Source organism: Equus przewalskii, chromosome 5 (genome assembly GCF_037783145.1).
Source record: "Equus przewalskii isolate Varuska chromosome 5, EquPr2, whole genome shotgun sequence".
Lineage (NCBI taxonomy): Eukaryota > Metazoa > Chordata > Mammalia > Perissodactyla > Equidae > Equus > Equus przewalskii.
Window position 1 is genome coordinate 8,224,781 of NC_091835.1, and position 19,395 is coordinate 8,244,175.

The following is a 19,395-nucleotide window of genomic DNA, read 5'->3' on the forward strand; positions in this document are numbered from 1 at the left end:
AGAGCATAACTTGTACTAGCTGAAATTTTGTGGTGGGGATAATTGTTGCCTGCTCTGTGTGTTCCCCCCCCACCCCGATTGCAGCTTGAGAAAAGGGCCGAGGGGAGAAAGTTAGATCATTTGGTGCCAGTAATAAGGAGCATGCTCACTACTATCCCTTGAGTGTTTAGTGTGGGCCACGCACTGTGTTTTGTGTGATTTTCTGATTTGATCTCCCCAGCACCCAGTGGGGGTCACGGCACTTCCTCTCTCATCTCGTCCCAAACATTCCAGCTGTGTGGCTTCAGTAGTGCATGCAGTCCACTGTTCCTCCAAGCGCTGCCTGGCCCGAGTCACCGGGGGTGGCTGTGCTGAAGCAGTGTGGCTGAGAGGAGGAGCAGCGCCCCGGCGACTCTCAGGAAACGCCACACGAGCCTTGCGCGCTTGTTTGCGAAAGATCAGACAACATGGATGCCTATGAAGTCAACTGCGAAAGTGTCCGACTGCCCACCCACCCCTGCCCCTCTCCCCGGGACAACCGTGACGGTAGTTCAGTGTGTGTTCTTCCAGACTTTTGTTTTTATGTAAATATATTCCAATGTCCTGAGAGCTGTCTCAGAAGGACTTTTCTTCCCCAGAACTCTCTCCTCAGCTGCTTTCCCCTCAGCTCACCTTTCTTTTCAGCTGGGCATTTTGCTGTTTGGACCTTGATTGAGAAACTTAGCCGGAAACAGACTTATTTGCTTCTAAATTGAACTCTCCAGGCTACATATAGCTTAGTGTTTGCGCCCCCTCTTGGCCCCTTAAGCCCTCCTGTTCTCCAGGGAGAGTGTGTAGGAGCAAGAAAGGTGTAGGTTAGTAGATCTGGAAAATGTTATTTTCCAGATGAGGTCAGTTTATTGGCTCCTAAAGATACTTACAAGCTCTTGGTTGGAGGGTCAACTGATGGTGGATCCTTTGGACTTAGAGAAAGTATGAATGCTTTTGCTTACCTTTGTGGAGTGGATATATGTGACTAAAAAATTTATGTAAATTGAATGAAAATAAGGGAACTTGTGAATCCTTTTAATTTACCTTGTCACCAGTTACTCTGAGTTTAGATTTGCTTAAGTTGGGTGTTTTTGAAACAAAGCTTCCCTTAGTGGCCTGTGTGAGGCCTTCTACATATATAAATACCTTTACTCCTTGTTGTCTTTCCTTTGATGTCTCATCCTAAAATATTTCCTGGGAGATGGGCAACCTGTCTCTTGGATTCTGAAGGCACACACAGACACACCAAGTGTGTATCATCACAGTGCACTTAGAAATTTGAGGGGGGCTGGAAGAAGGGTCTCCCAACGTTGCGTCAGGAGCCCAGAGTCCCCTACAGGAGACAGGTTTGATGACGTCGCAGCAAAGCTACCTTCAGGGTACATGCTGTCTGTGGGGTCTGGGTGCCATCTGGACTTTGACTTTATGGCAGAAACCACTATGCTCAGTGTATTAGATTTTGAAACTATTTTCTCAGTTCCTCTACTTCTTCTATTTTAGACCTTCTAAAGCTTTTTAAAGTTTGTCACTCCTCATTCCTTTAGGGCAGTGGGCTCGTTCCCTGGCACTTGAGTGGCACTGCTCTTGAGGGCAGCATACAGGAAAAGGAGGTGTGGCAGCAGTCAGGGGCAGGGACCCAGCCTACCTGAATTTTCTCACTAGGTCTCTGCTTCCCCATCCTGTGGAGCTTTGATTTCATCAGGAATCTCTGTCAGGAGAAAGAACAGAGTTGCCTTAGCAACCATCATTTCCTTGTCTAAACCAGACACTATATTTGAACCAGAAACAGTGAGAGCAGGTTGGAGCATTTGTATGTGATGCTGTTCTGAGTGATACTGTTGACTTCATGTTCTTAAAGCTGCTCTGTCTAGAGTATCGGACATGACAGCCTTGTCTTTGCTTGGCAGTTCCTGACACAGCTACCTTAGCCAACCCTGGATGTCTCTTACTAGCTGTGGAGCTATTGCCCAGAAAGAGAGTTGCAGAAACTTCTTCTCCCCTGCTTGGTCCCTCCAGATATGCTTCTCTAGGAGGACAGGCAGCCCTTTTGCAAACTGCCATCCTACACATCTTGGGAACCATGGGAGGAAACAAGGAATAGGAAATGGCCATTGCAGGGATGTGTGAGAGCTGGAATCCTGTTAGTCAGAGAGAAGAGAATCCACTTGACTCTGGCTCTTGCCCGGCTGGCTTCACACCCTGCCTGGGAGCAGACCACCTGCAGCTTCTGAGGAGGATGGGAGTGTGTCCTTCGTCTCCCTCTTCCTTATTTGGATTAGAAGTCAAGCCAGCTAGATGCCAGGCCACGTGCATTCAGTATTGCTGGTACTGAGAATTCATACGGTCTAAAACAGAGCAGACATTGCCCAGTGTGTGGAGGAAGAGTTCTCCTCACCAGCCCTGAGGTGGTGTGCAGCGAGCACCCGTGGCCGTCAGGGAAGGTGGGATTGGCCACAGTGCTGGTGAGAAGGTGGTGGCTTGCTCTTGATGCTTCACCCACGAAGGGACTCGGTGTAGACAGTGCAAGAGTGTTTCCAGCCTGGCTTTTGTCTCGTACCTGAAGCTTAGGGATAATTGAGGGGGGACACGCGCATGGCCTTGTAAAGTCACAGCGGCATTTGACTCTTCCCTTGTGTATGCTTCTCTGCCATAAGGACACAGAATATTATTGTCCCCTGCACAGAATTTCCATAGTTTGGACTCGGTGGAGGTCCGTTTTCTGTCCCCTTAATTTGAGGTTACTGGCATCAAAATCAGTTTTAGCCTCATGTTTTTTTAGCCCACTCTCACTTTGAATATTGGCAGTGATGAGTTGTGGTTTTTTGTGTTCTCCTTGAGAACGAATCCACATAGGTCAGCCTTTGCAAGAAAAGAGGGGGACGTCACGCAACGTCGGCAGACTTTTTGTTGGTAGACGACACCAACAGTTCCTGTAGCTGTAGACAGGAATCATGGCTCTTCATTGGCCATTATTCTCTTACCAAAAACAAGTCCTCTCCCCACTGAAGTTTGTGTTTTAAATATAACTTGAGCAAAAAAATTCTCTGCTGATTCCTTGCCTCTAGCCGCTCTGAAAACACTTGATGAGGATGCCAAGATTCCATTCAGAATTATCCCAGGTGAATGCCTTCCAGCAGGGTCTTGTTTTTTCCCCCGAGGGTGTCATGAAAGCAGGCACACCTTTCCCTGCAACTGTGAAAACTGGAGGATATTTTGCGAATTTGATTTAGAAAGTAAGCGACCATGCTGAGCAGCCTGTTGGCTGAAGCCTGGGAGTTGGCGTAAAGAAAGTTCCCTCCTCTTCTCCTTGCCTCTGTATTCTGCTCTCTGAATGCTCCTGTCCCACTGTGGCTGCTGGAGATAAAGTCACTTTAAGTCAAAATAATGGTGGTGTCTAGTTCTGGTTTTTTTTTTCTTTTTCCCACCAACACGTGGGGTGGAATTTAAGTCTGGATAGTTGGCAAGACTCTTGGAGAGATGGAAGTACTGTCTCAGCTCCAGAATGAACTCCAGAGGCTAGCAGGGGAATTCTCTGCTCGTATCTGAACTTGTCATGCAGGGCCGTGACAAGCAGACCACACCAGGGGCGCCTGAGAGTTGGTAAGGGAGCAGTAGATGTCACATGTGTTTCTCGAATGGTCTTAGACCTTTCAGAATTGGTTGGTGAGGAGGAAGATATTGACTGGTTTCTCTGCCACCCCCAGACTTGCCTTGTTAGCCACACCTGTGGTAGGTGAGGGAAGGAAGCCACTCATATAAAGTCATGGATGGCAAGGCAGAAAGATGTATTTTTCTTTGGAGAGAGAGGAAAGAGCTTTCTGAGTAAGAGAGTGGAAGTACGTGAGCAGACTCACGATGGTTGAGCTGTAAAGTCCCAGTCCTTCATGAAGGCAGCTTTGATTCCATGCGGACAGCAGGAACCACTGAAAACACCCTAGGAATCGAGTATTCTCCCAGGGCCCCAAATGATGGCAAGACTGGCTGCCCAAGAAGTACTAAAGTGGGACTCTTGCTCCCCTGAGGACCACTGTAGTGTTGTATCTGTTCTCCTGGGACAGTAATGTTGCCAATTGTTTCTCTCCCCTTCAGGCTGACGGACTTCAAGGATGCCGCTGCTACTACTGGAGGTGCGTGGCACCTTACGTGAGCCGGGCCCTGAGGCCGTGTGGCCATGATGTGGGCCCCTCATGGCCTCAGCAGGAACAGAGCACTACAGTCTTGGCCTCCGCCGGGGAAGCACCTTCAAGCAGACTGGGCCCTCAGGCACAGTGCCTGCCCCGCCACCTGAGAAACCCTCTGAGGGCAAAGTCTGGTCTCAGGCCCATCAGCAAGTGAAGCCAATCTGGAAGCTGGAGAAGAAGCACGTGGGTCCGCTTTCACCACGGTTGGGCCCAGGCCTCCTGGGTGTCCCACCTCAGCAAGCCTATTTCTTTTGCCCCAGCACTTTATGTAGCTCTGGGACCACAGCTGTCATTGCAGGCCACAGCAGCTCCTGTTACCTGCACTCGCTCCCAGACTTGTTCAGCAGCACCCTGCTGTACCGCCGCTCCAGCAATAGGCACAAACCGTACCAGCAACTGGAGTCCTTCTGCTTGCGTTCAAGCCCGTCAGAAAAAAGACCTTTTTCTCTCCCTCAAAAGAGCCTTCCTGTCAGACTCACTGCCAATAAGGCCACTTCTTTCACAGTCTCCCCCATGGCCCAGCCCGTGGCATCCTCATCCGCAGATCCATACCTCTCACTGGGAGCAGCTGGGGAAAACCCTTCAAGGAACAGCCTGGCCTCTGCCATCTCAGGGAAGACCCCATCTCCACCCTCCTCCCCTTCCTCTTCCTACAAGCCCATGCTAAACAACAACTCCTTCATGCTGCCAAATAGCACTAAAGTGCCTTTATTGCAGGCCACGGAGGGCCTGAAGCCAGTATCCTCACCCAAGATCCAACTTGTCTCCTGGCGTCATTCAGGGGGCACTGGAGACTGTGTGCTGCAGCGTGTTGAACACAAGATCCCCAAGAGCAATGGCACTGTCCTAGGTGATGGCCCCGCCTGTAGTCCCCTGTCTACCCCTAGCTCCTTAGACACTTCCACCACCAGTGTTGCCTCTCCCCAGTACAACCAGAGTGACTCAGCCATGAGGGCAGAGCCACATCCCTGCGGCCTGGGTGGCGACTCTGCTTCCCAGGCTCTGACTAAGGAGGTTCGGTTCACTGAGGCCGTGAGGAAGTTGACTGCGAGAAGCTTTGAGAAGAAGCCGCGGCAAGGCTGCCAGTTTGAGCAATCTTGTTTCACGAACCCCGGCTTGCAGTGGGATCTTCTCAATAGGAACAGGCAGTGGAAACCTCCTTTGGTGGGCCAGCAGTTCCCTCAAGAGGATGCTGGAGGGGACAGTAGGATCCTCCCTGGAGCCTCAGACACCTTGGAGTTGGACGGTACGGTATTCTGTACCAAACGCATCAGCATTCACCTTCTTGCCTCACATGCTCATGGGCTCAGCCGCAGCCCTGCCTGTGGATCTGTGATCGGTTCCCCACCACGTGGAGAAGACAAAACTCCAGTTCTGCCTTCTTCCCCTCAGCCTCTTGGAGTAGCCGATGTGGCCACCCGCCTCTCTTCCATCCAGCTTGGGAAGGAGGGGCCTAAGGAGGCCAGGGAGCTGGACTCACCTGCTAGGGATATTGGGTAAGTTGGAGAAAGTTTTTGGTTCGTTTAGAGCAGTAGAATGTATACAGCATAATTTGGTGACACTGACCCTGTGTCCCTGAAGGTTGGTTTTAATTTTTAGCTGCCCTAGAATGTTGGTTTTCATCTTGGGGGCAGAGGTTGGCACACTACAGCTTGCAGGCCGAATCCTGCCTGCTGCCTGCTTTTGTAAATAAAATTTGATTGAAATGCACCCTTGCCCATTCATTTACTACTGTCTGTGGCTGCTTTCATGTTATAATGGTAGGGTTGAATCTTTGCAACAGACTAAATGGCCCAGGAACTGAAAATATTTACTGTTTGGTCCTTTTGATGAAAAGTTTGCTGACTCCTGCCTTAGGTTACAACAAGAATTCCAAACACACGTTGGGGGCTCTGACTTTTCTAGGCTCTCAGTCATTCCTGGTGTGACAGCCGTATCAGTGTGAGGACATACACATACTTGGCTCTTTCTCTTGTGCCTTGTTACTTCTCTGGAACCTTGATCCACAAAGGCCTTGTTCCGAGTTCCCGGAGAGAGGCCTAGGGACCTTTGAAGTCATCTACCAGCCATTCACTGATGGTATTTTGTCTGCAAATTTTGTGCTTATATGCTATGAGGGACTTTAAAGAAGATGGAAGACATAGTCCTCTGTGCAGAGTAGGGGATGTGGGGTTGAGGAGCTATGGCTAGACTGAAGCTCTGAGGGCAAGAGAAATGAAGTTGGAAGATCCAGACTAGAGACACAGATTGGTGACTGGGAAAGAGACAAACACTAGAGATGACGAAGGAGCGGGCGTCTGTGACCTCTCTCATGGAGTTGGCTGGGCTGGGGCATGATTTCTTTCTTGTAGTTCAGCTGCTGACGTCCAGCTAGACCAGGTTGAGGCTGAAGATCTAGAAGAAGATCTGGTGGACGGTTTGGAAGACTGCTGCAGCCACGATGAGGACGAAGAGGAGGAGGGTGAGTAGGGGACCCTCAGCTCCAACTGGGAATTGGTCACCGCCCGCTAGGGAGGGGCTAACAGATCCTTAACTCCCTTAATCACCTACACTAACCATTCACCTTGGGCGTCTAAGGTCGGGAGTGGCTTTTGGGGGACTTTGTTCTCTAGTCCTCCTGTCCCCAGTTTTGCCTTCTTCTGCTGCTCTCGAGCTCGAGGAAGGCAGTGCAAGGCAGCGGGGTGGTGCACGTGGCTCCGCAAGAAGGCTGAGGGAAGATGCTCAAGGAAGAGCTCAGAGCTTGGTGAATTTGTGCAGCAGCCTCTCCCAGTTGGCACTTCTTGGCTCTTTCCCTGCAGGAGACTCAGAGTGCTCCTCGCTCAGTGCTGTCTCCCCCAGCGAGTCGGTGGCAGTGATCTCTCGGTGAGTGTTGGCCGTGTAGATTGTTGGTAGATGCTCATATTCTGTCTCCGTAAGGTTATTAAGAGATTAATCACCTAAGTCTAATGGCCCTGTTAATCCTAAAGCATTTTTACCAGATTTTTACATTTGGGACTTTAGTTTTCAAACAGGGAGCAATGGAAGGGACCAGAAACATGTTTCGTCAGTTGGGCTTAAAAACAGTACCATGTTTCTTAGGCTGCAGTTTGGTCTTTACGCTCCAAGAAATCATTCAAGGAAAAAGCACGTAATTCCAAGAAGTGTTTAGAAAATTAATAACCAATTAATGGAGAAACATAATGTTTGAGATAAATAGGCCACCCGCATGAGGGTAATTGCCATCTTGCATTATAAATGTGTCCCACTGTCAGAAACAGTTCTGAGATAGACATACCACTAATTGGAGCTTTTTGAAATGCTCTTTTGCCCCCTTCTGAGGTTAGTTTTAATTTGGGAAATAAGATTGACATCAACCTTAGTAATAAGAAATGGAATAAAAAATTCTCTAGCTTTAATCTAGATTATTTTATGGACTGCCCTTAGTGGAGTCTGAGTGATAACTGTCTCTAACTAGGGAACCAAAAAGCCAGTCTCTCAGTGTAGGGCCTTCTTTAAAACAGGGAGCTGTAGGATGCTGCCTAAATGAGCCGGGGAGTGGGAGGAGAGGAAGGAATGCAGGACTACGAAGAAATTACTCATGAGGGCGTTAGTAGAAATGAGGACATGTTATTGTGCTAACGAGTTTTGGAACTTGGTAAAGGATCATATACACCACCTTTCCAGGTAGAAAGTTAATGTTCTTCGGCACAATCTTCCTTGTTCCCCTCACTACTTCCAACCTTGCCTGCATATGAGGCTCTGTCATCATTAATTCCATTGTTTTATTAAATGTTAAAAAGAACCCCTCCAAAGTACTGAGCATTAAAGTTTTTTCTTTTTAAAAGTAACTTCTACTAAAAATGTAAAAGAAACAAAATACAAGCATAGAAAATTGGTGAGTTTTGCTTTGTTTTTAGTGCAAAGTTTCTATCCTAATTTTGATTAAAATCCAGCTGTGTGTGTCAAGGCTTGCCTAACATATAGAACATCCAGACTCAGGTTGCTTCTCTTTGTGTCAGCTGTGCCTTAATTGGGAATTAGTATTTAACTTGACCAAATAAAACTCATTAAAAATCTCTAAGATTTAAAACACTGAAGTGTTTTACCTACAGTCCCTATTTCTGTTGTGCTGCAAATTAACAGGTAGAGTGGCTCTTTATAAGCTAAAAATGAATCTCAAATAGTAATATTTGTAATCATATCAGCTCAGTATAGAGAGTAATAGATGTTCTCTCCATTTTCAGGGCTATTTGAAGAAATGGTCTAGGTCTTTCAGCTTGTACCTGATAGATAGTTGAGGTGTTCACTATTTTGAGACCCTTCAAATAGCCTTGGCCCAGCCATTGTGGGAACAACAGTAGGGACCCCAGTGGCCTGCTGCCCCAGATTCCTAGACTTGCTTTACCAGACTATTACATAAAAATCTGGTGTCACAAGTCATTTCTAAAATGGAGAAGAGCACTAATCATCTGCATATCTCAGATAACCCTAAATATAAAATGAGTTAGAAGGATCACTATTTCTTTTCTTTCTGTTGCTTTTTTCCCTTTTTCTTTTTAAAACTCTCTATACCTCTTCTTAGGTCTTTTCTGCTCTTCCTCTTTTTTTAATTATCTGTATGATTTTTTTTTTCTCTCCTTCTTTATTTCTCTTTGTCTTTGTGTGGCATATTCTTCTACTAATATTCACCCAGATTCATTGCCTGCTCTCAGAACTGCTCTTTTCAGGGCCTTCCCCAGCCTACAGCTTGTCACAGGAGATTTTGCAGCTCTGTCACAGAATGAAGTATTGGAAAACCTTGTCTTTAGGTGACATTTACGAGTGTGGCTGTATAGAAGTTAGCCCTAGCACCTTATGGATTAATATTTGCAAAATAATTATTGAGCACTTGTCTTTGTGGAATCACTGAAAGAAATGATACGTGATAGTAACAGCACTTTGGCAGATATGGCTTTCCTTTTTTCTACCGCGTGTCTGTTTTTTACCTTAGGGACTGCACGGAGATTCTGACCAAACCCCTTTCCAGTGAGAAAGTTGTCCGACCAGCGCTCATCTACAGTCTCTTTCCCAACGTGCCCCCTACCATCTATTTTGGCACTCGGGACGAGAGAGGTAAACCTAGCCAAGTGTCTGAGGCAGAAGAGCCCCCAGGAGAAGGATGCTGGCAGAGTTGGGGGCAGGTGGCAACAGGATGGAAGGGGCTTTCTGGAATGGCTGTCAGTGTGCTCGGTTCCCTGCTTGGTTCTCCATTCTGATATGGGGACCTTTTTCTCGTCCATCCTTTAACTGACCCTTCTCAGTGCCATAATCTCATGCTTCGCTCTTGTCCTTTAATCTTGTTTCTCTTCCCTTTCAACCTCCCCTCCTCTCTGTGCACCTCATTCCTGTGCAGCCTCCTTTTCTTCCCCAAAGTGTGCTCCTTTGAAACTCTGATCTGCAACAGTGCTTAGTAACTGCCTACCCAGGGAAGATTGAGCAACAGTGCCATCTTTTTCCTCTTCTCACCGTGACTCTCCTGCTTTTCTCCACCCTCCCTAACCCCCTTCCCTCCAGTGGAGAAACTTCCCTGGGAGCAGAGGAAGCTGCTCCGGTGGAAGATGAGCACAGTGACCCCCAATATTGTCAAGCAGACCATTGGACGGTCCCACTTCAAAATTAGCAAGCGTAAGTCACTTGTCTCACTGTGAGCCTGTCCTCTGCCCCAGCAGATGGGCTTTGAGCAGAAAGAGAGCCCTAGATGCCTCCTGCTATGTAGGGACCCTGTCCTGAAGTTTTGAACTTCATAAGAGGACATAACTCTGAAATCTTTCTGGGCTGGAGCCTGTTCCTCAGAATTGGAAGACAGAGGGCCATTGTTCTTTCCCTGACCCCGGGGCCTCATGCTCCATGGCAACTCTTAGAAAACCAGGTCTGGGAGCTATGCCCAGGCCCTGTGGTATTTCTAGGGCCTCTTGGCCTCTCTCTGTCCCAGGGACCAAGCTGCTAGCAGGACTGACTCCCTGATGTGCCTTCTATAGGAAATGATGACTGGCTGGGCTGCTGGGGTCACCACATGAAGTCTCCTAGTTTCCGATCCATTCGGGAGCATCAGAAGGTAGGGACCCTTTCTGAGGAGCTCTTCCCCTGGGCTTTGGACTAGGTGGACGGAAGTTGGTGTTGGGAGTGGGGGAAGAGGAGGGTGACCACAGAGAACTGGGACACTTTAGAGAGGGGTGGAGAAAGTGCAGGAGGAGGGTGCAGCGAGACCCTAGCAGATCACGCCCATCTCCTCGCAGCTCAGCTGCAGCGTCTTGGGCAGTTGCAGCCTCGCAAAGATGCTTTTTCCTTGAATGTGTCTTGAGATGCAGCATCTATTTTCAGTTTATTGTGTTTCCCCTGTAACCACTGCACATTGCCTCCGTTCCTCAAGCTGAATATGTGTAAAGAGGACTCTGGTCTCGTGTTGGAACCGATGAGTCCCCTGTCTCAGGCTTCCCGACAGCCAGGTGCCTTCCTGTCTTAGTTCTATAGGCTGTCATGGAAAAAGGCGTAACAGCTTTTTCTTTGCACTTAAGGTGAATATCATGTCTGCCTTAATCACTATTATATGTCATTAACTATCAACTCCTAGAGGGCACTAAATTGTCTTGTGTTTTAATATCCTTGGGTGAATGCTCAGCAGCTGAATATTTAAGGACCATTAGACAGTGATGATAAGATGAAACAGGAGCTTAGAATGTGGCTGAAGAAGTTGGAGTGGGATCATGAGTCTTTCCGTCTTCCCCGTGGTCTCACCTGGGCCCTCTCCCTGCTCTCACCCTTTGTCCCTCCTACAGCTAAACCATTTCCCAGGTTCATTCCAGATTGGCCGGAAGGATCGCCTGTGGCGGAACCTGTCCCGCATGCAGAGCCGCTTTGGCAAGAAGGAGTTCAGTTTCTTCCCCCAGTCCTTTATCCTGCCGCAGGATGCCAAGCTCCTGCGCAAAGCCTGGGAGAGCAGCAGCCGCCAAAAGTGGATTGTTAAACCAGTGAGTGGGCACAGTGGGTAGTAGGCCATGGTCTGAGAATGGGAACAACAGAGTATTGGGCCAGGAGCAAATCTCATCTCCTTTCCACTTGACTTCTAGCCAGCGTCAGCTCGAGGCATTGGCATCCAGGTCATTCACAAGTGGAGTCAGCTCCCCAAGCGAAGGCCCCTTTTGGTACAGAGGTGAGCCTGTCTCCAGCTCAGATCTCGCTCGCCATTTTCACGTCTCCTCAGCCTGGAGGTTCCCTTTTTACAATGTTCTACCCTTTGTCCTCGCAGCCAAAGACCTTCCTCAGCAAGCTGTTTTAAGGTCCTTATCTGGGGGACTGTTAGCTGGCTTTTGCCTGGCTCGGTTACCCTCTGAGCCCTGTGTCACCTGTTCATGTCCCTGAAGCTGACCTCTCCCTGTGTAGGTATCTACACAAACCCTACCTCATCAGCGGCAGCAAGTTTGATCTGCGAATCTATGTTTACGTCACCTCCTACGATCCTCTGCGGATTTACCTCTTTTCAGATGGTCTCGTCCGCTTTGCCAGTTGCAAGTATGTGGCATTGGTGAGGCCTCCTCCTGACAGCTTTGGGGTTTGTTTTTCTGAGAGGGAGGAAAACTGGAGGACACCAAATAGGAAAATAACGTATGTTTTTGTAGATTTTGTTAGCAAAGGAGAAGGTGGAGTGTGCTTGGGAAAATCTGCCTTTCCTCCCTGTGTTCCTTTCCTTTTACATAGAATGCTACATTGCTGACACTTCTGGTCACCAGGGGTATGCGATTTTCTCCCCACACAAAGCAATTTTCCACAACACCAGCTGAGTGTCCTACAGTTAACTCAGTTCTCACTCTAGCTACCTGGAAAGAGCATCAGATCCCGCAGGTGCAAGGCTCAGTCTCACAAGGCTGCCCGTCTGCCCACACTGGAGATGCCAGTCGCAAGTCCAGGTTGCCATGTGTGCTTCTGACCAAATTGCTATAATTCAGAGGTTCCTGTGACCCCTCCTTGGGTTCAAATAATTTGCTAGAGCAGTTCACAGGACTTAGGAAAACATTTACTCATGTGTACTGGTTTATTATAAAAGGATGTGATAAAGGATACAGATGAACAGCCAGGTGGAAGGGAGAGATAGGGAAAAGTGTGTGGGAAGGGACGTGGAGCTTCCATGTCCTCTCTGCGCAATACCACTCTCCCAGCATCTTCCCGTGTTCATCCGCCTGGAAGCTCTCTGAACCCTGCACTTTTGGGATTTTTATGGAGGCTTCATCACGCAGGCATGATTGATCACCATTTCAGTCCTCTTTCCCTCTTAAAAGAATGGGGCATCGTGCTGAAAATTCCAAGTTTCTAGTAATCACTTGGTCTTTCCAGTGACCAACCCTCATCCAGGAGCCATCCAGGATCTCACCCAAAGTCACGAGGAAATTACAAGGTTTCAAAAGCCCTGTATCAGGAACTGGGGTCAAAGACCAAATGTTAGAACAAAAGATGCTCCTAGTGCTCTTAACACTTAGGGAATTCCAAGGGTTTTAGGAGCTCTGGGCCAGGAACTGGGGGCAGAGATCAATATATATATTTTGTATTGTAAATTACGATGTCACATGGGGAATGAGAAATAAGGAAGTTCTCTACTTCACTGAATCTGGGGAGGGCCTTCCTGCAGGACTGGGGTGGCATAAAGGAGATGAGTGTAGCTGTGGTATTCTAGAAACCTTACCGACACACATACTTCTCAGGCCCTTGTGCATCTGAAAAGATCTGTCCACTTTTTCTTTGCCTTCTCAGGATTTGGGAAAATGTTTGGACTGTTGTCTGTCTGCGGTCTTACCATCTAACGTCTGCCTCTCTTCCTCCCTTCCAGGTATTCCCCTTCCATGAAGAGTCTTGGCAACAAGTTCATGCACCTGACCAACTACAGTGTCAATAAAAAGAACACTGAGTACCAGGCCAACGCAGATGAAACGGCCTGCCAGGGCCACAAATGGTACCCAGGCCATGTCCCTGTCAAACTCCTGTAGGCCTAGAGGAGCACAGGGCTCCGGGGTTTGGGAGGTTCAGAGGGATGGTGAGTTGAGGATTAATATAAGACCCAAAGACCACATAAACACTTGACAATTGACAACTGGTCTTTCTGCATCCCAGCTCATCTCTTTCTTAATTCAAAACATCAAAAGAAAAGATGAAGAAAATACCTTTGGGCCTCTTATTCCTTTCCCTTTCTCTTTTCTTCCTCATTCATTCGTCGAATATGACCCCAAATACTCCCTCCTCCCCCCCCCTCACAGGGCACTGAAGGCTTTGTGGAACTACCTGAGCCAGAAGGGAGTCAACAGTGATGCCATCTGGGAGAAGATAAAGGATGTTGTTGTCAAAACCATCATCTCGTGAGTCACACTGCCACCCTGGCTGTGGGGTCTGCCACTGAATCCCTTCTTTTCTAATGGGCCTTTGCACTGCTATGTTCCAGACTTAGACCGTGTTTCAATTTCTAAGGACAGGGAATAGGAAGGAGTTGATGGAGTTAAATTCTGCTCTTCTGCTGAACTTCATCCCCAGAAGCTGGCCCTTGATCAGAGGCCTCTCCTGAGAACTGCGTTTCCTAGATTGCTTCTGCTCTCCCATCTCTGGGCTGCTCCGTTGCAGGGGAACTCTGGGTAGGGCCCTCTGGGAGGAGCTGGGCTGAATATTTCCTCCTCCTCTGACCAGGTCAGAACCCTACGTGACCAGCCTGCTGAAGATGTATGTGCGGCGGCCCTACAGCTGCCACGAGCTCTTTGGTTTCGATATCATGCTGGATGAGAACCTCAAGCCCTGGGTCCTGGAAGTCAACATTTCCCCGAGGTGGGTGGTATTCTCAGGGCACTTTGAGGAGAACCCTTCCTGGGTCCTCATGAGCCCATTTCTATGCTAGTCTTGAGGACTTTGGGAAGACGTTTCCTCCACTAGAATTCTGTTTTCACAGTCTGTTTGCTTGCTCATTCATTCTTTGCTATTATCTCAAGGTTCTTTGAGAATGGAGAGAGATTGTTAAAATTGTTCTTTTAAACTTGATCCCTACTCCATGCTTTTACCCTAGCAAACCAGGAAACAGTAACCACCCTGAGTGAGGTTATTCACTGTCTGTGGGGCAAAAAGCACCCCATGATGATGCTCATGAGTTTGGGTTTGAGCCCTTTCTTCCGAGGGGAGCCAGGGAGTAAATGGGGTAAGCACTGACTCGGACATATGACCGGAGACAGTTTTGGAATCTGCTTTTACCACTCTTTGCATCCTTTCCCTGAAGTCTCCACTCCAACTCTCCACTGGACATCAGCATCAAAGGCCAGATGATCCGTGACCTTCTGAACCTGGCAGGCTTTGTTCTGCCCAACGCAGAGGATATCATTTCCAGCTCCAGCAGCTCCAGCAGCTCCACCACCAGGTCAGCCTCCTTGCTTGTCTGTGGCTTGGCTGGCAGCACGGGCAGCCCCATCGTGACTCTGGGAAGGAATGGTGTCTAGGCGCTCCCTCCTGTGTGGTCTCCCTTGCTGCTTGCTCTGCCCCTACAGTCTGCCCATGCACCACTGCCACATCAGTGCCCCTGAAAGCATGTTTTGTCATGTTACTCCCCTGCTCTGGAGTCTCTACAGGGCTTGGGGAGTCAGCTTTAAACTCCTCAGGGGGCCGGCCTCCTTCTCCCAGGCATTCCTCCGTACTCCTCTTCATGGCTCCTATGCTCTGACAAAGCAGATCACTACAGAACCTCCAGGTTGGAAGGATCCTGAAGGATCAATCAGTCCAGTTCCCTCTCTGAAACATTCGTTGCCTCTCACTCTTCTACATAGTGTCCCCACCTCTGCTCATGGAGTTTCTTCTTCCTGAAATGCCCCTCAGCCAGACCTCCCTGTTGCAACCTCACCCACCCATCAAGGCAACTAAAGCCTAGCTCCAGGCAGCATCTTCCTGCAGCCAGCTCAGTGCAGGGCCTCTCCTGCATCCCTCCAAACCGCTCGGGACCACTCTTGAGGGAAGGGAGCTAATATTTAGTCAGGACCTGCTATGTGTGAGGGAAAAACCTCTGATTTATCCCCACAGCAACTCCCTGAGGTTGGTAGTAGTATCCTCAGTTTATAGATGAGGAAAGTGAAAATCACTGGGATTAAGTAACCCATCCAAGGTCATTCAGCTACAAAGTAGAGGAGCTGGAATTCAAATCCTGATTTTCTGCTAACAAAACTTGCTTTCCCCATTATACCTGCAGACTCGCGTTTAGCTCCATGCTGTGGTTGTCATTTGACACCTGCCATCCTATGAGCTCCTCAGAGGCCATCTTTGTGTCTCTCTTAGTAGTAACCATAGTAATGAGGATGATGAAACTGAGGTGCAGGGAAGTCAAGTGATTTGCCCAGAATCACACAGCCAGTAGGGCCGAGCTGGGCATTTATTAAGTGTTCACTAAATTAAACTAAACTGAAGTGTACAGCAATAATTCCAGGGTCTTCTTTTTTACCATTCAAATGCAACCTAAAGAGGGTGCTTTGTACTCTTTTAGTTCTTCCATGGCATTGATCTTTGACCCTCAGACAGGCTACTTGAGTGGCGTGCATTGCAGTCTGATCTAGTCCAGTAACGAGCATCTGTCTGTACATCTTGACTTCTCTTGAGAAGGGTGTTTTCCTGGGCTGGCCCTCTCTCCATGTGCCCTCAGGATGTGAGGCTGCTGACCTTCCCCTTTGCTCCTTTTCCACCTGCTTCCTTAGCCTGTCCAGCTCCCCCAGGGACAAATGTCGAATGGCCCCGGAGCACTTCACTGCGCAGAAGATGAAGAAAGCCTATTACCTGACCCAGAAAATTCCTGATCAGGTAGGAGATTGCCTTCCCCCTGTGCCAGAAGAAAGCTTCCCTGGCCAGACATTTGGGACCTGAGGCCACCAGTTGTTCCTCTCTACGGCGGGGTTCCTAACCGTGACCCCCTTGGTGTGCAGGGGTTAGTTGGCATGTACGGGAGAGAGTTGATGTCTTTTATCACGTGTTCAAGAAGCACTGCTCTTAGGAAAGTGCTGTACCAACCCACCCTTGTGGTCAGAGCCATAGACCCGTGGAGTTTCTTTCTCTGAGGTGCAGTGAGCCCCTGGAAGGCTCGACTTTCTCAGAGCAGATGCGGGAGCCAGATGGAAGAGTGGCAGACACAAGGCTGTTGCCAGATCTGAGTTGCGAGATTCTGGTCTTGACTTCATCCAACAAACCACTTAACCTCTGCTCTGGGGGCTTGCCTTACCCTCACCAAGAATGTCTTCATTCCCCAACTAAGCTCAGTAGACTTGAGAACGAAGTCCAGAGCTGGCCCGCCAGGCTGCCTTGGCAGTCCCTTGAGAGTCCTGGAACCCATGACCCCAGAGCTGTGCTCCCCGTCCCCCAGCTTCTTGATTCTCTGCCTCTGGCTTACACTCTCCATCACGCCCTCTTCCCGCTGTTCCTTGGGCCATAGGACTTCTATGCATCCGTGCTGGATGTCCTGACACCAGATGACGTTCGGGTTCTGGTCGAGATGGAAGATGAGTTTTCTCGCCGTGGTCAATTTGAACGAATTTTTCCTTCTCGAATCTCCTCTCGCTATCTCCGCTTTTTTGAGCAGCCACGATATTTCAACATTCTCACCACCCAATGGGAACAGAAGTACCATGGCAACAAGCTCAAAGGTGACGTTTACCCCTGCCCACAGGAGGCCATGTTAGTGAGATTAAAGCCCGGTGCAAGAAGCAGGCCTCTGGCAGGAAGAATTGGCCAGTTGATCTCACTCTGTTAAGCTTACCCTACCAATCTTGTCCTAGGAGTTGATCTACTTCGCAGTTGGTGCTACAAAGGGTTCCACACAGGAGCCGTCTCTGATTCTGTTCCACTGGTGAGTGATGTTGGGAGGGGCGGGGGCAGCTCCATCTCCGGCCCCTCCCTCCTCTGCCTGGGGAATGCAGCATGGGCTGGGTGTAGGTCCAGACCTCACTTTTTCCCCCCAAGGTCCTGCCTCTGTGTCTCATGACCCTTACCTTTCAAGGGATTAATTGTCTCTAGGATTACCTGGGTGTCTTTCTTTCAAGGATCAAAAAGTGCTTTGTAGCCTCAGCTGCTTGTCTGAATTGGCAGAGAACCCAGACTTTTTCGCAAATGGGCCCATGCCTGCAGGGTAGGGAAGGGGAGAGTCCCATGGTCCCTCAGAGGTAGAGCTGGGAGAGTCCCAAGACCCCAAACACTCCCACCTGACCGCTGCCGAGTCCTCTTGGCCTCACCTCTTCCTTTGCTTTTAGTGGTCTCTCCCAGCATCCCTTCTGACTGTCCCAAAGGGTGAAGTGACGCCCAGTGCTTTCTCCAAATCGGAGCCTGGCAAGCTGGGGTGAGTGCTGCCTGGGCAGGGAGGGTGGTGGGTGAGTTCAGCGAGTTTCTCTCCTTCCTCTTCCTGGATTACGACGAGAGCAGCAGCATTCTCCAGCTGGGGGTTGGTGGGAGGAATATGCAGCCACGATGTCCTCTTTCTGGTGGCTCTTGGTACGCCCACTGAAGGTGAGCTGGAGCATAGAATCATTTGCAGAAGTGGCCACTTTCAGCCGTAGCCACCAGCTATAGGAAATCTTTAGCCCTCCTACTTCACACACATTCAACTTCCACTTAAGTTTTAGAGGCTTCGGATAAATAAAATGTATTTTATGGTTGTTTATATCTCCATATAGCTGTGGTCTGTAACCCCATAATGTTGTGAATGCCTGGTCCAGACTGAAGGCAGATCACAGATTAAGGTGTTAGCTACACAGTGTTTCAGCCATTTCTTTCCCCGCCTGTTCCCTTCAGAAAACACAGCTCCTCTGAGGGAAGCATACTGCTCTCTGAAGACGAGACCACCAAGCCCAAGAAGACCCAAGCTGGCCTTTTCCTTTTCCCCAGGAAACCCAGTTCCTCAAAGGACAGTGAGGACACAAGCAAAGAGCCCAGCCTCTCCACCCAGATGCTGCCTGTGACCAAGTGCTCTGGGAGGACGAGACTCTCTGCTTCCTCCGCCTCCCAGTTAACTGGTGACTCCCTCCTGGCTGCTGTGAGCCCTTGACTGGCCTCTCTCACTAGCCCCTGCCCAGGAGCACCAGCGTTAGCTACCTCATGGGACCCGGCCGGCTGGCCAGCCTGAGACCCCACCCCTCCACCCTACCCCTCCTCAGAGTATTTTTTGAAGTGGTTGAATTGCAGGGCTGGGTATCTGGAGGGCTGGAAGGGTGCTGGGGACAGGGAGAAGGTGAGGAGGGTTTGCTGGCTGGCACCTCGGATCTCAGTAGAGAAGCCAATGGTGGCCACTCAGCCTTATAAAGCAGGGTTTGGTTTCTACCTTCAGAGAGCCGTGTGTGGTTTGTTTTAGGCCTTGGTGCCATGATTGAGTTCTAGCTCAAGAGGAGAAAATGTACTGAACATATTTGGGCCTGAAATCCTTTGTAAGGGAGGAGGTTCCTCTGAAGGTGCTCATTTCCTCAGGTTTACCTCCCCTCCCCCACCACCTGTCTGGAGGAGCTACTTGCAGAAACCTTCAAACTTCTCAGTAGACAGCAGGGAGAGGCCATTCCGTGCTGAACCCCATTGCTCTCTTTCTAGTGTTGGAGGCCTCGCCAGCTCCAGACCGTTTCTCCGTTCACATGCCCACCCAGCCAATAGCCCTGGGTCTCCCTCTTCTGACTTCCCATCACTACTCGCTCCACCTCCTAGACTTCTCTCTCGTGGATGTTAACTCTTAGCTCTCTGTGAGTGCGAGGGTCTGTGAGCTTCATGAATTTCCCGTGGCCCCAGTGAAGAAGCCCAGAGAATCCCAGTTGCTGTTGTCTGTGTCCATTCATCAAAGGGCCCAGTCCGGGGGGAGGGTGGGAGGAGCTGTGATTTCCCCACAAGCAGACGAAGTCTCTTGTTCTGCTTACTCCCTTTACTGTGTAGGTCACTAGGACAATCGGAGTCTGCTGACGTGGCGGGTGGGTTTGAGGAGCGGGCACCATGGTAGGACGGGCTTCCAGTCAGACTGCTGACTGAACTCTTGTACTCTTAACTGAATCTACCTCCCTCCCCAAGACTCACTAAACAGTGAGTGCTCAATAAATGTTGACTGAGTGGCCTGTACATCTGAAGACCTCAGAGGACACAAGCACCTGGGTTTGGGGCAAAGTGGAGCCTGGGGGAAGCACAAGGTGGGAGGGTTTGGATCCTAAAGGTTGTTTTCCCTTGAACTGTG

General features: G+C 49.4%; 1 protein-coding gene across 6 annotated transcripts in view; it reads left to right on the forward strand.

Moving 5' to 3' along the window:
- The window catches only part of TTLL4 (tubulin tyrosine ligase like 4), a 31,281-nt gene extending 12,772 nt beyond the window's left edge, over window positions 1-18,509 (forward strand). The window contains exons 2-19 of one of the 6 annotated variants that reach the window (XM_008536846.2): window positions 4,099-5,686; window positions 6,542-6,651; window positions 6,989-7,052; window positions 9,160-9,281; window positions 9,723-9,833; window positions 10,187-10,263; window positions 10,985-11,176; window positions 11,276-11,358; window positions 11,589-11,717; window positions 13,027-13,149; window positions 13,451-13,549; window positions 13,872-14,006; window positions 14,449-14,586; window positions 15,905-16,007; window positions 16,633-16,843; window positions 16,976-17,046; window positions 17,447-17,532; window positions 17,985-18,509. In XM_008536846.2, coding sequence (XP_008535068.2) covers window positions 4,197-5,686; window positions 6,542-6,651; window positions 6,989-7,052; window positions 9,160-9,281; window positions 9,723-9,833; window positions 10,187-10,263; window positions 10,985-11,176; window positions 11,276-11,358; window positions 11,589-11,717; window positions 13,027-13,149; window positions 13,451-13,549; window positions 13,872-14,006; window positions 14,449-14,586; window positions 15,905-16,007; window positions 16,633-16,843; window positions 16,976-17,046; window positions 17,447-17,532; window positions 17,985-18,237 — 3,597 coding nt within the window. In that variant the 5' untranslated portion in view covers window positions 4,099-4,196 and the 3' untranslated portion in view covers window positions 18,238-18,509. Of the gene's footprint in view, window positions 1-4,098; window positions 5,687-6,541; window positions 6,652-6,988; window positions 7,053-9,159; window positions 9,282-9,722; window positions 9,834-10,186; window positions 10,264-10,984; window positions 11,177-11,275; window positions 11,359-11,588; window positions 11,731-13,026; window positions 13,150-13,450; window positions 13,550-13,871; window positions 14,007-14,448; window positions 14,587-15,892; window positions 16,008-16,632; window positions 16,844-16,975; window positions 17,047-17,446; window positions 17,533-17,984 lie in introns of all 6 variants that reach the window. The other 5 variants (XM_008536847.2, XM_008536849.2, XM_070618267.1 and 2 more) reach the window with 5 other exon arrangements.
- Window positions 18,510-19,395: the final 886 nt, after the last annotated feature.